Source organism: Lontra canadensis, unplaced genomic scaffold (assembly GCF_010015895.1).
Source record: "Lontra canadensis isolate GAN:19392208 unplaced genomic scaffold, GSC_riverotter_1.0 scaffold9, whole genome shotgun sequence".
Taxonomy (NCBI): Eukaryota; Metazoa; Chordata; class Mammalia; order Carnivora; family Mustelidae; genus Lontra; species Lontra canadensis.
In genome coordinates this window covers 30,568,913-30,586,375 of record NW_022631003.1, presented here as the reverse complement: position 1 = coordinate 30,586,375, position 17,463 = coordinate 30,568,913, and the positions used below count along the sequence as shown (strand labels likewise).

General features: G+C 42.6%; 2 protein-coding genes across 3 annotated transcripts in view; one reads left to right on the top strand and one right to left on the bottom strand.

Annotated features, from left to right (window-relative positions):
• PPFIBP1 (PPFIA binding protein 1) overlaps positions 1-17,463 on the top strand; it is a 173,987-nt gene that overhangs the window by 77,478 nt on the left and 79,046 nt on the right. The window lies entirely within an intron of this gene.
• Positions 1,374-3,563, bottom strand: CUNH12orf71 (chromosome unknown C12orf71 homolog). Of its 2 annotated transcripts, none has more exons than XM_032855194.1 (2): positions 2,388-3,129; positions 1,374-1,793 (listed from the first exon to the last, which is right to left on the bottom strand). In XM_032855194.1, exons 1-2 carry the CDS (start codon positions 3,030-3,032, stop codon positions 1,479-1,481), a joined length of 960 nt encoding a protein of 319 aa, XP_032711085.1. In that variant the 5' UTR covers positions 3,033-3,129; the 3' UTR covers positions 1,374-1,478. The 2 variants fall into 2 exon arrangements, with proteins under 2 accessions (XP_032711085.1, XP_032711084.1); XM_032855193.1 differs by lacking the exon at positions 1,374-1,793 and adding an exon at positions 3,538-3,563 and having other exon boundaries at positions 2,230-3,075.

The following is a 17,463-nucleotide window of genomic DNA, read 5'->3' as shown; positions in this document are numbered from 1 at the left end:
CTGTTATCACCTGTAAGCTGTTCTGGTGGTTATGTTTACATGGCTTTCTCTCTTGATCAATGAGCCACCTGAGTCCCAAGGATTGAGTGTCTGTTTTTGTAATTTAGAAGAGTATCTGGAACTTCTTTGTGCTAAATATTTGTGGAAGGAAGGAAGAAAGAGAAGAGGAAAGGAGAAAAGGGAATTAAAGTTGAGGAAAGAGAGGAATTTGAGACCAAAGACTCCGATGCTTTAGGCACCTGAACTCTGCAGGTCAAAAGCTGAAGGAAGGCTCTTGGGTAAGCCTGTGGGTGGTTAAGGAGGATGGTAGTGGTCGTGGGGAAGGGAGTTGACATCAGTAAGAGGGAGAGGTCAGGGCAAAAGGGTGAGAGGTGAGTACAGTCTTCCTTAAAGAAGCTGAAATTTAGGGATGCCTGGGTGGCTCAGTTGGTTAAGCAGCTGCCTTCGGCTCAGGTCATGATCCCAGCGTCCTGGGATCGAGTCCCACATCGGGCTCCTTGCTCGGCGGGGAGCCTGCTTCTCCCTCTGCCTCTGCCTGCCATTCTGTCTGCCTGTGCTCGCTCTCTCCCCCTCTCTCTCTGACAAATAAATAAAATCTTTAAAAAAAAAAAAAAAGAAGCTGAAATTTTGAGGGAAGTTTGCCATTTGTAAAGGAATTTCAAAAGACACAGTGGGGAATGGACTGGGAGAGGACTTGCTTGAGTCAAGATCTGCAGAAACCTGTAACTTTGGGTAAATATTGCTTCTGTGTGGGAAATACTTCAATGTGAATTACTCTTAAACTCTCCCTTTGGGATGTCCCTTGGATCTGGTTTTTTGGGGAGATCCTCTGGAGAAGCCATAGCAGCAGCAACAACGAAATTATCATTATCTCGTTCGTTCTCCAGCAATCCTGTGAGGTTCGTATTATTATCTTCCCCGTCTTCTGAATGAGGAGGGTTAAACTTGGAGTGGTTAAGTAGCATTCCCAATCCTCACATTCCTCCCGAGTGAGCCACTCATTCTAGCCAATGTAGCACACACTAGAACCAGTCAAGTCTCCTGGGAACATCGGATCTACCGTCTGAACTCCTGATACGCTGCCAACTGAAATCTGCTTCCTGAGTGACTCAGTATCTCGGCCACTTGTTCGAGCCATAGAAGTTCAACCAAAACCACACTACCATCTTGGGAATCTGTTGGGTTATACTACTGCCTTCTGAAAATGGGCATTTGGGTTAATATTAAGATAAAAATGTATAAAAATAGGGTAAAATACAGTAAGAAGGGAGGAGGAGGAGAGCAAGAAAGCCTTCAAATTAGGAAGGCTAAAACTACTTAAAATTCGCAGAGAATATATTTCAGACTTCCAGACAACATACAGACTTTCAGCCTGAGTCAAGATGGTGGGCTGGAAGAGGAAGACATGACTAATATAAGAGTATGTGTTATATTTATTAGAAAACAATTAACTCATGGGGATTGTAGAATGGGGGCTATCAAAAGGTTAAAAAATCTGGCGATAGAGGGTGTCCTAATTCGAGGGAATCTTGAGGTTGGATTCTCTTGCTTCTGTGAGAGAGTCTTTTTTTTCGTGCCAACTTATGAGGGCTCTCAGTGGCCTCCTTGCGGTGTGGTCTCCTGAGAAGTGAGGAGAGGACTTGCTGCCTTAGCCAGCGGAAGACCCACCTGAAGTTCACACAGGAGAGGGCCCGTGTCCTGGAATGAGTGTCCTCCTTCTCTGGCTGACCTGATGAGACTGAGGAGGTCTCTATAGTGCTTGTCATTTGGCTGGCAGTTGTCTGGCTTATCATCTGCCAAGAAAATGAAGGAGTTAAATATGCAAATCCTGGATAACAATCTGGCTAATATTTACCACTTATAGAATTCAAATCCTTCTATCAAAAATAATCCAACTGTAGGGGCGCCTGGGTGGCTCAGTGGGTTAAAGCCTCTGCCTTCTGCTTAGGTCATGATCCCAGGGTCCTGGGATCAAGCCCTGCATCAGGCTCTCTGCTCAGCAGAGAGCTCTCTCAGCTCTCTCTCTCTGCCTCCTCTCTGCCTACTTGTGATCTCTGTCTGTCAAATAAATTAAAAATCTTAAAAAAAAAAAATCCAACTGTAAATGCAAAATTTTAATACTTCAACACACATGGGGCGGGTGCAGTATCATAACTTTTCTTAACTTCCCTATCCTCTCTTCTCCTTCAGTGCTCCTCAGTATTTTCCCTTCAGCTCCACCCTGACCCCTTTCCTTGCTTTCTCCCTCACTCTCCTGCCACGTCAGACACTGAGGGAGGCTGACCTTGGTTCAGAGCAGGGAATAATGCTCCATGCATCATTTCAAACTGCTCCCCCCACCATCCAGGTCCATCTCCTTTTTGCCTGTGAGGCATCTCTCTGCTCACCTCAGCAAGTTCATGTTCCCGAAGTCTTGGTGGAATCTGTGGAAACTGGATGATGCCTTCATGCTGGCAGGCATGGGACAAGTGCTGACAAGCATCATGTTCTTGATGACTGACCTGAGCTATATCTAGAGGGGGGCTGCTGAACAACTGGGAATCTTCCTCCTGGGCAGATCCAGGGAATGCAGAGTCATCATCTTCATCATCTTTCTGATTTTCTAGAAATGTCTCAAGCTTTTGTACAAGACTGTCCAGTTTACTGAGAGTCAGTTGTCTGTTCTCTTCAGGATACTTGTTGATCCACTGATTGCTTCCAGTTAGGTCCCAACTAGCTACGGCGCCTGAATTGTTAGAGCCCACATCAACATCCCAGGCCAGGGTGATGCTGAGTTTGCAGAACTGCTTTGGGTCGTCCCGAATCTGGTCTTGTCTCCTCAGGAGTCTGCCTGTACTCTCTGTCCTCCATGTCCCTTGGATCGGAGGGACAAGGATTGGAAGACCCTTGGGAGACTTGTCTTCCCAGGAGATGGTGTTTTCGTAGGAGAAGATGTCCTCCGAGGGGAAATAACCCACAGAGAGGCTCAGGTTTGACTGCGAGCTGCAGTCTGTGCTGTCCGATCGGTCGCTGCTGCAGGTTGAGTGTGCCATGGAGTTCAGGGACTCATTCTCAGGTCTCCCTCAACTCAGGAATCTTCAAAAGAAAGAAAAAACTTGGTGGGATTGCGGAGAAGAGGGAAGTCACAGTATTTAAGCGTTAATGTTATTCATTCCTATTTCTGCTTGTTACTCTGCCATTCTGGTAGAAGTTCATCCAATTTTTGTATTCTTTAAGGAAGGACAAAAAAAGCCACCCTCCTCCCTTGAAAAAATGCCTTTCTTTGTGTGACAACCCTCTCAGCTAATCCTCTCCACCTGCTACTGCTTGTCATCTGTCTTGCTGCAGTTGAAACAACTTGTGTTGCAAAAGGAAAAAATGATCATCGTTCAGAATTTGAAAAATACAGAAAAGTATGAAGATGAAATTAAATACGCTTATGATCCTACTGTCCAGAGATATGGATAACCATCCCTGGAAAGATTTTGGTGGATTTCCTTTCCTTTTTCTTTATATGTACATATGTGTGTACCTGTGTATTTGTACATATACATACACATACATATGTGTGGGTGTCACATCAGCTGTTGGAGATCACTCTCTTTTATGGCATACCCTCCAGTAAACCTGTATATGGCTATTTTGTCATTTTTAATGACTTTCTGATTGATGACCATTAAGTGGTTGTTACTGTTTTAATAAGTCTTGAGTAAACCCCCTTATCAATAAATCCTTGTGTCTCCCTCTCTCTATATATATCTGTGGCTTTGATGGATCAAAGATCACGGATAAATTGGAGTTGGTATCAAATTGCTTTCCAGAAAGGTTATAGCCATTTAGATGCCCATCCTCCCACCATCTGTTGGCATTTTTTAGTGTAGCTTTTTCTGTGATGCCGCAGTAGGTGTGTGGGGGTGGAAGAAATACACACACACACACACACACACACACACAAACACAGTCACGCCCTGCTCTGGTGGCTGCCCACATGAAAAAGGCACTGCCAGCTCCTGGGCCATAAACTGGGGATGTTAGAAATCCTTCAGATCCTGACTTGCAGTGACTAGAAGTCCAACTGCCAGAGGTCTGTGTTCTGGGACTGTTGGTTACTATGGCAACACAAAGACCCAAGTTGGAGTCAGAAATATGGGAAGAGAAAAAAAAGGGATAGAAAGCTACAAGAACTATCCCCTTGCTCCTCCCTATTCTGTGCTCATCCTGTCTGGGTCTGAAGAGGATCCCTCTTGAGGGTGGAAGAGCAAATTCGATGGTGGTTCCTTCCCTCTTCTCATGTGGGTGTGGAAGATGGCTCCTGTCTTAAGGGAGTGTAGAGCCTATTTGGTGAGACAGACATAAACAGCCTGTTATAGGACAGAACGGTAAGTGCAACAACAGGACTTAAAAAATAATGTGGGAGAACGAAAGGAGGTTCCTCAGGCAGCCAGGGTGAGATTGGGGTGGGGATATCAGGAAAGGCCTCCTGGAGGAGATTACGTCTGATCTGAGTATTTATGAGGAAGTAGAAGTTTGTGAAGTAAAAAGGCTCAGGAGGAAGCCTCTGGGTGGCTCATTTGGTTAAGCATCTGACTGTCTTGATTTTTGGCTCAGGTTGTGAGATCAAGCGCTGTGTAGGGCTCTGTGCTGAGTGTGGAGCCTGCTTAAGATTCTCTCTCTCCCTCTCCCCTCTCCCCCTGCTTGTGCTCTTTCTCTCTCTCTCTCAAAAAGGTGATAGAAGGGTTGGGGGAGAGGGCCTTTCCAACAGAGGGGACAGCTTGAGCAAGGACAGGTGAAAAACAGCTTATTGTGTGGGGAGATCTAAACTGAGATCAGGGAGATCATGAAAGGGTTTCCACTCCTGTTAGGGAGCTTGGACTTTTATCTTGTAAGACGGTACTCAGGATAGTGGTATTCATTTATAAGGGCAGTCTTCCAGGCAATTCAAAATATATTGAAATACTTGGCACGATTAAAACAAAACTTACAATGGACTTGGCAGCATGGATGTTATTGGTGGACTTCTATGAGAATGGAATTGGTAGGTTTGCGTGGGGTTGAGAAATGAATGAGAGGAAAGGAAGTGAGAACAGTGAATACAGACTATACTTTAGAAATATCTGAATAAGAAAGTAAGAGGAGGAAGCTGAGTCAAGGTTAGTTTCTGCACCCAATCCCCAAATAAAAAAGGGGCAAGGAATCAGTATGGAGGGAGAGTTTCAAAATATAAGAGATTGGCTGCTGCTTTTGAAGAGTGTAAGGGTGGGACTCATGGCATGGTTAGAGGGCCAGGCTTGTTATACCCTGATACTGGAAGGAAGAAAGTGAAGATGGATATAGAGAAATTTGTAAGAATGCAGTGCTGAGGACCTCCCTTTTCTTCTTCGAGTTTCCCAGCTAGGCTTTTGTCTTATTGCAAGGTTAAGCCTGCATTTTACACCAATTCTGTTAACTGAATTTTTGTCCAGTTCTGTTAAGTGGCTCCAGTAACATAAGGTGTCTTGGTTCTTCTAGAACCAAGCCCTCCCACTTCCCAGACTGCTCTTCCCTTAACCACTGTTGTGAACCCTTTCCTTTCTAATGGCATCATGAAATTATTTGGGAATTGGTCAGATCATAGCCCCACAGTGATCCAATCTGGTCACTCTGCCTTCACTGCTGTACTGTTCTCAGTGGGTAAACCATAGGTGGAGGTAGTAAATCTTTCATTGTTTCAAAATTCTTGTTTCCAAATTCGCAATTCTGAGGATAAATGTGGGTCATGTAGGATCAAGGGCTCTCAGCTGGATAGACTAAACCAAAAAAACTTTCCTATAACAAAATCATCCTGACAAACTAGCAACCTCCAGTTTGGTGTAAACTGTGAGGCTGTACAATGGTGCGTTTTGGTCAGTTCAGTGATTTCCAGGAAGGGACTAGGGCACCTACTCCATTTCTTAGAGATAAAGCCCATGTGTAGTTTTAACAAGTATATTCTTAAAATAACATTGCTTAGATTTGCTTTTGGTCCATTTTGTAAAAATGTCAAGTTTTAAATAGCATTAAGAGAAACCAAAAGGTTTTTATATTTATCAAAAAAGGGGCATGAATTTAAACACACACACACACACACACACACACACACTAGAAAAAAAGCCAAAAAATACAAGTCTGACTTAAAAGAACCTCAACTCATTGGAATCTGTCAATTACTTAAGAGCCTTTCTAAATATTTTTCTTCTTTATTTCCATTTAACAAGATTACATATTTTAAAAAGATTTTATTTATTTACTAGAGAGTGAGAGAGAGCTTGTGTGCACGCTTATGAGCAGGGGAAGGGTCAGAGGGAGAAGCAGACTCCCCGCAGAACAGGGAACCTGACACAGGGGCTCTGGGGGCTCAATACCAGGACCCCGAGATCACCATCTGGGTCTAAGGCAGACGCTTAACCCACTGAGCCACCCAAGTGCCCCTAATGAGATTACATTTAAAGCCTGCTGTGCTTCAGGTTTTTGACTATTGCACAGGTTTAAATTTTAGGTTCTGCTAAATAATACTTTTTAGGCAACTCTGTTTCAGGTGATGGAGTTGGGGAAAAAAAACATATCTTCTACCCAACAGCTGGCAAATGATCACAACTCCCATGAGTGACTGGGGACCTAGATTAATCCCACTGGGGCATGGAATCAGGACCTACAGTATCCCTAGCATTTATTGAGCATTTACTACATACCAGGTCCTGTGCGTGTGGCATAGGCACACAGGCATTTTCTGTGGGCATCTCTAATCCTCACAGCAAACCAATCGGCTGAGTATCGTTATTTGTTCGTTTTTTTTTTTTTTTAAGATTTTATTTATTTATTTGATGGAGAGAGAGAGAGCGCATAAGTAGGGGAAGTGGCAGGCAGAGGGAGAGAGAGCAGGAGGGAGAGGGAGAAGCTTAAGGCAAATGCTCAACCAACTGAGCCACCCAGGCACCCCTGTATACTTTACACAATGTTCTATGTCAATTACACCTTCATAAAGCTAGAAAAAAAATTTTTTTAAAAGAATAGTTTAAAAAGGGTGCTTGGGTGGCCCAGTCAGTTGGGTGTCTGCCTTCGGTTCAGGTCATGGTCTTGGGATCCTGGGATTGAGCCCCATGTTGTGCTCCCTGCTCAGTGGGGAGTTTCATTGGGATGATCCTGGGCTGGTGAGAAAAGTAAGTCAGGGATCAGTCTGTTTCTCATTTCCCCTCTGCCCCTGCCCCGCTGCTTGTCCTCTCTCCTTCAAATAAATGGACAAAATCTATTAAAAAAACAACACAAAAAGAAACAGTTAAAAAAAATAAAAGGTGACACTCATCCTGCCTGGCTCTCTTTTGGGACACTCTCCTGGGGAGCCCAGCTACCATGCTAGGAGGAAGCCCAGGCCACACGGGGAGACCACGTGCAGGTTTCCTCCTGACAGCCTCACCGAGGTCCCAGCTGACAGCCCGCACCAACTGGCAGCCATGTTGAAGGAACAAAGTTGAAGGAACAAAGGCATGAGCAGTTCTATAACTTGCTGACATTCCAAGATCATAAACCCTAGAACCTGGATTTCAACATAGGAAGTCTGGGTCTAAAGCCCCTACTCCTACCCTCTCCATGCTCTTGTCTCTAAGGGGCTGACTTCCTCCCTTCTCCCTAGAAGATCCCTAGGAGAGTTGACCCAGCCCAAAAGCAAACCCATGTTCCACTGTTTCTTTGAAAGAAGCCACTTTGAGTGGAGCTGTGTGTTCTAAGAGACAGCAGAAGGTGTGTGGTACATGGGAATGGCCCAGAACAATGGTGTCCACATTTGGGGTGGGCCAAAAGACTTAAAATGGGTGTCTACCTTCCTCTTCGGCATAATAAGACCTAAATCACTCTGCTCTGGCTTTTTATAAAAATCCCTGTGACTGCCTTCCAGAGCACTGGGAACCTAGAAAAGCATTTGTGAGTAGCTTTCTTTCCTTGAAGGTGAGGGAAAAGCTATGGTACCGTTACCCATGGAAATGGAACACTTTGAACTAAATATAAACATGTAAGTTGGAAAAAAATTATTTCCCAGCCTAAACCACCAACATTTAGAGTGATCCTGAAGATAAAAAGTTTCAAATGGGGGAAGCCTCAGGAAAGACTTGAAAGTTTATTTATCTATATACTGTTCTCTCTCTCCATATTTATATATACAAGTGCAGTTGACACTTGAACAACACAGGGGTTAAGGTACTGAGTGCCCCCGCCACAGTTGCAAATCTGAGCATAACTTCTGACTCCTCAAAACTTAAATACTAATTGCCTTAGGAGTTATTACATTGTATTGGGAGAAGAAATCCATGTATAAGTTCAAAGCCATGTTGTTCAAGGGTCAGCTATGTGTGCATAAACATATATATTTCATTTGAACATACAACTCCAATAGTGAAAGTCTTTGAAACTCACGTTCTCTCTTGTCCCAGAAAAATAGGGCATTGTTTGATATATATAGATTTCATTCCACTATCTTATTTCTAAAGAAGCAATGACCTAGAACCTCTTTAGAAAAAGATGCCATACTGAGCAGTGTAGTTCATTCTAAAAGATGACTCAGCTTTCACCTGGAATAAGAGATCAGAAATAAGGGAGTTTTGGTTCTTATTAGCTTGTGTTAATGTTGATCAACCTTCTCTTGAGTCACAGTTAATCTGAATATAAGCTGGCTCATCATCACCTTTTCTCTTGAAGTAAAATCATAATAAAACCTCTGAGATTTTTTGAATTTTTTAATTTTTAAAAAAGATTTTATTTATTTATTTGAGAGCCAAAGGGAGGTGGGGGAGAGTGAGAGCAGACTCCTCACTGAGCAGGGAATCCCAACACAGGGCTAGATCCCAGGACCGTGGGATCACGACCTGAGCCGAAGACAGATACTTAAGTGACTGAGCCACCCAGGCGCTCTGAAAATTTTTTTAAATGATAGTATGTCATGAATCTACAATGTTTTGGGCCTGAAGCTAGTGATAATGATAACTTTAAAAATTGGAACACTTCCTAAAATCCACTTGGCTTGATGGGATTTGGAACCTAAATATGCAGGAAGTTTTAATTTGGAAGTTAAGCTACTGTTAGGGTTAATTTTGTATATTGTCTTCACTGAACCACAGGGTACCCAGAGATTTGATTAAATATTTTTCTGGGCCTGTTTGTGGAGGTGTTTCTAGATGAGATTAACCTCTGAATGGGTAGACTGGGGAAGGCAAATAGCTTTCCCCAGTGTGGGTAGTCTTCACCCTACTCTTTTAAAGTCCTGACTAGAACAAAAAACTGAGTGAGGAAGAATTTGTTGTAACTGTCTTTGAGTGAGGACATTGGTCTTCCCTTGCCTTTGGACTCAGACTGGAATTGATTCTCTCAGTTCCCCTGGTGTTCTCAGGCCTCTGGCCTTGGACTGAAGCTATGCCACTGGCTCCCCAGCTTTCAGGTGGTAGATCTTGGGCTTTTCAGTCTCCATAAATGCATAAGCCAATTCCTGATAATAAACCAGTGTGTGTGTGTGTGTGTGTGTGTGTGTGTGTGTTACACATACACATATACATATATTTACTATTGGTTCTGTTTCTCTGGAGAACCCAGTCTAACATCGCTGCTTATTTTTTTTATCTTTTTGAAATTATGAACTATTTTAACAATACAAAAATTATCACAAACACTGTCATATGATGCACTAGATACTCAGCATCATTTCTGTGGTAGTCTTGCCCATAATGCATAATCACAGCCTGAGAATGAGACAGTGTCAGACAAACTCCTGTTGTGAACCATTCAATGAAATAACTGACAAGTGTCAAGGTCATAAAAGACAAGGAAAGGCTGCAAAACTGTCAAAGACTACAGAACACTGAGGAGAAATAACAACTATAAATGCACTGAGGGGGGCATCTGGGTGGTACAGTTGGTTAAGGGTCTGACTCCTGATTTCAGCTAAGGTCCTGATCTCAGGTTGTGAGGTCCAGCCACCTGGAGACCCGTGGGCTCTGCACTCAGTGGGGAGTCTGCTTGAGATTCTCTCTCTCCCTCTGCCCCTCTCCACTCCAAAGTAAATAAATACATTTTTTTTAAAGTACTGAGGGATTCTGGGTAGCATCCAAGAATAGGTAAAGAACAGTAATGGAAAAAGTAGAGTGATTTCAACATGTTCTTTATTTTAGTTAATAGTTTTACAGTAGTATTATATCGAAGTTCATTTCCTGATCTCAAGATGTTGATATTAGAGGGAGTGGGTGGAGTAATGTGTGGATACTGTGTTTGCAACTTCTCTCTTAAGTGTAAAATACGGTCAAAAATAAACATTTTTAAGAGAATACATAAAAATATAGTAAATAATGTAAGAAACACCTATATACTTAAAACTCATTTTGGTCAAGTCTTAACATTTTGCCATGTTTAATTTTTTAATTTATTTTATAATTTTATTTATTTGAGAGAGAGAGAGAGTACAAGCTGGGGGAGAGACAGAGAGAGAGGGAGAAGCAGGCTCTCCGCTGAACAGGGAGCCCGACACGGGGCTCAATCCCAGGACTCTGGTATCATGACCTGAGCCGAAGGCAGATGTTTAATGGACTGAGCCACCCAGGCACCCCTAATTTTTTAAAAAGAAAACATTCTAGATAAAACTTAAAACCCTTTGTATTCCTCCCTTTTCCCTCCTATCCCACTTCTCCCATGGTCACTAGCTTGAATTTGATGTTTATTTACCTTAGACATCTTTTACTATCATCTTTACATGTTAATATGTTGCTTAATTTTTGGAGACAGAAACCAATGTAAATATGAATTTAACTTCAGTACTACTGAACTGTACACTAAAACATGGTTAAGATGGTAAATTTTATGATGTGTGTATTTTAACACAGACATACACACACACACACACACGTTAAGGGGGGGACCCAGAGTAAGTAGACTATAAGAGATGTTCTTTAGAAAATGGTAAGTCCCCTTATTCCTATAGCTTGTTTTGTTTTATAAGAATTATTGTGGCATAATCAAATCAAATTCTTAACTGAAATATTTAGTGTCAATTTTGGGGGGGTGGGGAGAGGACACCGTACAATTTCCTACGCTCTAGTTATAGGTTTATTCCCAAACAGACAAGACCTTATCGAAGCTCATGGACCTCATTAAAGGAGAATGGTGTTTTGGTGTAAAGCAAAGTTAAATGTTATGAAGCCTTTACCAGTGCTACATACTCTGCTAGGGGCTTTCCAAGGCTTGTTCATTTAATTTCCATGACAGCTGCCCAAGTTGTGTATTTTTATCCCAATCTTAACTTCTGGTGCAGTTGAGATTACCCAGATCTGCCTTCAGAGTCCAGAGGCCCTCTGGAGGTGGGCTGCTGAGAACTAGCCTCAGCCAGTCATACACCGTGGCCTGATACAGCTAGTGGACAATCGCAGTAGATGAGAGCTGTAGGTCTCCCATGTGCAAGCATTTAATAGCAAGCAGGCACAAAATCTGCACCCAGCCTTCTTTCGTAAGCTCCATAACTATGCTGTCCGATAGAGTAGCTACCAGGCACAGGCGGCCATTCAAATTCAAATTAAATTAATAATTTGGTTCTTCGGTCACACCAGCCAAATTTCCAGCACTCTGTGACCGCCTGTACCCAGTGGCTAGCTTATCACAGGGCAGACAAACATTTCCCGCATTGCAGCAGAGTTCTGTTGGACAGAGCTACCCTAAAAGGTCTTTAACGCTGTGTCCTTTTGTGTATTTGAGTAGCACTCCAAACAAAACGTTTCATTAAAGGCAGATGGGACGATAGCCTAGAATCAGGATTTGGCTTTTCTGTCAGGATCAGGTGAGAATATTTCTTCCAGAGCATCTAGAAAGACGACTGGTGGCAGTCTTTGGCAAGGCCCATTTTGAAAGGTTTGGACAGCTGGGTTGGATAGGTTCTTATTCCCACTTCAGCATAAACAGAATATATCTGTACGATACTTACAGGCCACGGTGAACACCATTTCATTGATGAAAACTCGTTTGTGGCCGCCGTTATACTAAGCAGCAACCCTCTTGTGTTCAGCAGATAATTGACTCGATTTTCTGTTTACACGAGCTTTTTTTTTCTCTCTTTTTTTTTTTTTTTTTTAAAGAAAGGTAGAGAGGTGGAGTTGTTAGGGAAGGAGAGAAGGAGAGAGATTCCTGAACAAGCTCCACGCCCAGTACAGAGCCCAACACGGGGCTCGATCTCAAGACTCTGAGATTATAACCTGAGCCAAAATCAAGAGTTGGATGCTTAACCGACTGAGCCACCCAGGCACCCCTACATGAGCTTTTGATTAGTCATTCAAATGCTAACTGCCCCAGAGTATAGGTTAAAAATAATAATCCCTTTTGTGTCACAAGTGCCTAGGTTGAAGTATTTTGAAAAATAGCAGGCACCGTAACAGTCTGTGTTTGTTCTGTCATTCAGCCCTTCCAACAGCCCTTCTTATACACATTGCTGATATTAACCTCGTTTGGGGCTGGCTTTAATTTCCCAGGGGCCCGTGGCCAGACTTTTGCATGATGGAGACAGTTGCTTCTTTATTTAAGTGAGAACTAAATGAGAATTATTTATGCAGTTACCAGACAGGCATATAGCCTGTCTTGTTTTATCTCCTAATGTCAGGAGATATTATAAAATATACCTATTTTAGGCCAAGACTGGTAGTGCCTCACACAACACCAAATGCGGGGAATCCACAGTCTTCTCCTAGCTCTCTGTTAAAATATTCCCTCTACTCTTCCGGTTTTTATCAATTTAACAACTAGGTGCCTACCAATTGAGTGCCTGTCAAATTCAAGGTAACTTCTAGCAACAGCAAATCCATTTTTAACTTGGCTCTGCATCATCTACAAAATAGAGATAATAATGCTTTTCTTGTAGAGTTTTGGTAATGATTAGAGATTATATATGTGGAATGCATGGTAAATGGTTTATTTTTATTTCACAGTTAAGGAACTTGAAACTACTTCCTGTTTCATTGGCACTGCTTCTCTGGAGAAAATGTTTTTATTTTAAAATTTCAAACATAGGGCGCACCTGGGTGGCTCAGTGGGTTAAGCCTATACCTTTTCGGCTCAGGTCCTGGTCTCGGAGTCCTAGGATGGAACCCAACATCGGCAGGGAACCTGCTTCTCCCCGCGCCCCCCGCCTGCCTCTCTGCCTACTTATAATCTCTCTGTCAAATAAAAATCTTAAAAAAAATTTTTTTTCAAATGTAGGGGGTACCTGGGTGATGCAGTTGATTAAGCGTCCAAATCTTGGTTTTGGCTCAGGTCATAATCTTAGGATTGTGGAGACTGGGTCCCAAGTCTGGTGCCACTCGCTCAGCGAGGAGTGTGCTTGTCCCTCTCCCTCCCCTTCCGTGCCTACCCTCACTGCTCATGTGTGTTCTCTCTCTAAAATAAAATCTTTAGAAAGAAATTTAAGCATAGACTTATTTCCAGCTCTGATTGTGTATCAGAATCATGTGTGCACTTAATAATTATACTGGTGTTTGTATGATTATCTGACCATCTCCTTCCCCTGGGCTGGAGTTGCCTGCCACAAGAGAAAGGTGGATCCTGTGGTTGTCAAGCAGTGTCTCTGTCCACCAGCTTGGTGCCTGGTCTGTGAGCCTCTCCAGGATTCTGACGGTCCTAAGGGACCACCACAGTTCTCATCCTTTCTCAGTGTTTCAAGTGGGCACTGCAATGGAGACTTTCCATTTCTAGTCCATTTTCCAGTCAGGATGGAAATGCCTGGAAGGGATCCTTTTGGGGCTAAGCAGAGACCTGGCAAAATGAATCCCATCCAATCTGGACATTTAGTTTTTGCTTTGCCATTAATCTGAATTGGCAGATGGTTCTCTTGGTGGAGAGAGTTTTTCACAAGAAACCTATGGGGTGGAGGATGGGGAGAATGTAGACTCTCAGAGGAAACAAGAAACTTCAGAGCCTAGTTGGCATTTTACTACAGTTCCCTAAAACACTCGTAATAAAATGCTCAAAATGCAAAGATTTTGTTCTGGTTCTCTGGGGTGTTGCAAAGGGAGGGGAGGGGGACGGTCCAAATGAGGTATAGAAATCTAGGGAGATCTGCTCAAGGTTGATAATCCAGAAGGACCCCAAGAGTTCAGAGGTAGACTAGCATGCAGCGCCCAAACTCACCCAATGGGAGAAAATATGCATAGGAGGTGGCCTACACCTATGAAAGATGGTATGTCGTAACTGGAGGATGAATAAAGAGTAAATGTGGATAGAAGCAGAAGATGTGAATACCTATTGTAAACAACGATTAACTTCACTTTAATTAGAAGGGACTTAGAAGAAAAGCAGAATGTGTATAGGTGAGCCTGGCTAGGGTGAGGGCTGGGGAGATATGCAGCTTGGATGTCTTGATGCCTCTGGCCATTATCATCAGTCATCACAGAGCTCCCACTGTAGGCATTGCCCGTGGGCCAGAGCTTCCTGTCCTCGCTCCCCCTCCTACCTGTAAATGCTTTTACAAGTCTGTCCAACCTTTTCTTAGCACAGATAAAGCTTTCTCTCCACTTCCCTAAAGCTAAATAAAATTAAGCTACAGTAGGTTCCCCACCTCTGGCTCAGATATCCCTTGGCATCTTTGAGTAGAGCTGTTGTGTGTTTGCACAGTGGTCTCCATTCAATTATGAACTACTTGTGCGTGCCTCCTTTGGAAGGCAGTTTGTTACCCACAGTGGTGGTGGTCCTGTCAGCATTGGAACTGGTTAATGAAAATGACATTGGTTAATGAAAACTATAAGAAATGATCAGGCAGGCATTTCCAGATCTTTTAAAGTTAAAAAAGTACTATTTTTAGAATAACACAAGATGATTATGGAAAATTAAAAGATAGAAGACAAAAAGAGGATATATTTTTTAGAGACAACCTAAAGAAGGACTTCAGGGTTAGAAATCAGATCAGTGGTTGCCAGGAGCTGGGAATGGAGAAATGATATCTATTGCAAAGAGGAGAGGGAGCTCTTTGGGGGCTGGAAATAATCTCTTAAGCACAGTCTAATAAAAATGTACCTTGAGCCACAAATGCAAGTCAGTAACTTTTAATTTTCTATAGTAACTTAATTTTCTAAGAGGCACAGCAAAAAAGGAAAAAGAGACAGGTAAAATTAATTTTACTATGTTAATATTTAACCCACTATATGTAAAGTAAAATTTCACTATAAATTAATAAGATCTTTTGCTTTTTTTTTTTTTTTTTTTTAAACCAAGTCTTTGAAGTCTGGTGTGTATTTTATACCTACAGTACTTCTAATTTTGGGGGGAGCCACTCTTCAAGGGCGCAGTAGCCGCATGTGGCAACTTGGATGGGCAACACAGTTCACTGTTTTGGTGGTCACACAACTGTGTACATTCATCAAAAATCATCCAATTGTATGCCTAAAAAGGGTGACTTTTCTGTATATAAATTGTACCTCGATTAAAAAAAAACAGACATTTTCCTGCTGGGCAGAATGAACCATGCAAGTTCTTTTCATGGGCATCTATTAAAATTACTCTCTTAAAATGAATCTCAGAAATAGAATTTGGCAACTTTTAAAAAATAGAAGTGAAGAGCATACATCAGAACCACCCAAGGCAAGTACTTCTCATAGATTTCAGATGTGTGTGTATGTGCCAGTTCTTCCATGACAAAGTTTAGAAAGAGTGAAAATTTAATTAGACAGTGCTGCAGTTTTTAAAAACAGATTTGCATGCGTTTGACAAGATCAACATGAGCACAGATTGTTTTGAGAAAGACCCTGGATGCTAATTCTAGGAAAGAGCTTGTTGTTTTCCCTTCTGTTTCATAGCTACTTCTCTTGCAGTGGTATTAAAAACTGCTTGTCTCTGGACGCAGTTCTGCTCCTCTTATATAACATGCTTTGTAGTAACTATTTTGATTCTGGATCTGTCTGCAGGCGTTTTTAGGGTGTGTGTGGGGGTTGGGGTGGAGCTCATGTACCCACTTGAGAGGAGGACGTTGTGGGGCAGTGGGTTGGGCGGGGGGTGGGGGGAGCAAGTTTTATGTTCATAACTATAGCCAGGAAATATTTTTGGCTGTGCGACAATGTGTCAGTAGTTATAAATAATTTCATTTGCTATTTGGCAGCTATATTGGTGTTTTCTTTTTGCACCTAAAATTCCCTGTTTAAATTTTGTCAAAGCTAATGTAAACATTCACAATTTAGAGTTGAGTAAGTCCAAGAGAAATACATGAAAAGGTTATCTTCTTAATGACTGTGTAAAGCTCCGATATCTGGTCTGAAAAAGAGAAAAGATAAAATTCATTAGGTCTGAAAAGCAAATTCTGTACATGTAGGCTGGGGAAGACACACTGATAGCATACAGAGAGTACCAAGTGTGATGTTGCTTTAAAACTTAAAATCTGCGGAATGCATTTAGGACGTGGACCATGGGTCAGGAACCAAATAAGCTCTTCTCATTTTGTTTCAGTTTAGTTCAGTGTCCTGTGCTCAGGAAGCTGTTAAGTCTGTAGTTCTCAAGATAGCGGTTCCTCTACAGCAGGACTGAGCAAACTTCGGTGTGTGTTGAAAATGCGTAGCGCAGTATATCCTGAAACACTACATCGGAAACTAATGAGGTACTCCATGGTGATTAGCATAACATAATAAAAAAAAAAAAAAAGAAAATGCCTAGCCCTTGCTCAGAAATTTCTAGTTTAAGAGACTAGAAACGGGGCTCAGTATCTGTACTCTTGCATTGTCCTTCCAGTAGACTCCACCTCGAGACACACTGATTTAGACCAGCTGCTAGACTTTCAGTAGGTTTTCTCTGTATATTAGAAACTGTTGACTCCAAATAAAAGGCAGGTCCCTGTTGGGAACATGCTGTAGCTCCCAGCACGAGGCAGTGTTCTGGGGGTGCAGCCAGTATGGAATGAAGGAACTCGGAGCAGGAGGGCAGGGCCACCATCAGTTGACTCAATGACACTGGCAGGATTCAGATTGGAGGAGATGAAGCTGGGTGTCCAGACACCTTGAAGGAGATAGCATGGCAGTCAAATGAAGAATGACGTCACCTGGGGAAGGAGCTTTACCTAGACAGAGACTGCAGTTTTTGAGTTGGGAGGAAATTTTAACAGGAAAAAATGGATTATGGGCATTAGGAAGCAATCGTGAAGGAAATGTGATTGATAGTTGTCCATGGTTCCTAAACTTGGGCGTGCATTAGAATCACCCAGAGGACTTGTTAAAGCCCTGAGTGCTGGGTTCCACCCTCACAATTTCTGAATCCGTAGGTCTGGGGTAGGGCCCGATACTTTTAATTTCTCACAGCTTTCCAAGTTCTGCTCATGCTGCTTCCTCTGGGGACCAGGCCCTGAAACTCACTGCTCTTAATGAATTTGGTAACTTAATCTATCAACAACTCATTGGTGAGGATTGGAACACATTGTGGGGGCAAGATGGAGGACAGGATGGTGGTCACAGAGTTTTGTGACCTAGAACTCCTACCAGGTAG

Coding starts and splice junctions, on each gene's coding strand:
- CUNH12orf71 (XM_032855194.1), bottom strand. CDS start 3,032: ATGGCACACTCAACCTGCAGCAGCGACCGATCGGACAGCACAGACTGC. Junction 1,794..2,387: donor GGGAACATGAACTTGCTGAG/GTGAGCAGAGAG, acceptor TTTTCTTGGCAG/ATGATAAGCCAGACAACTGC.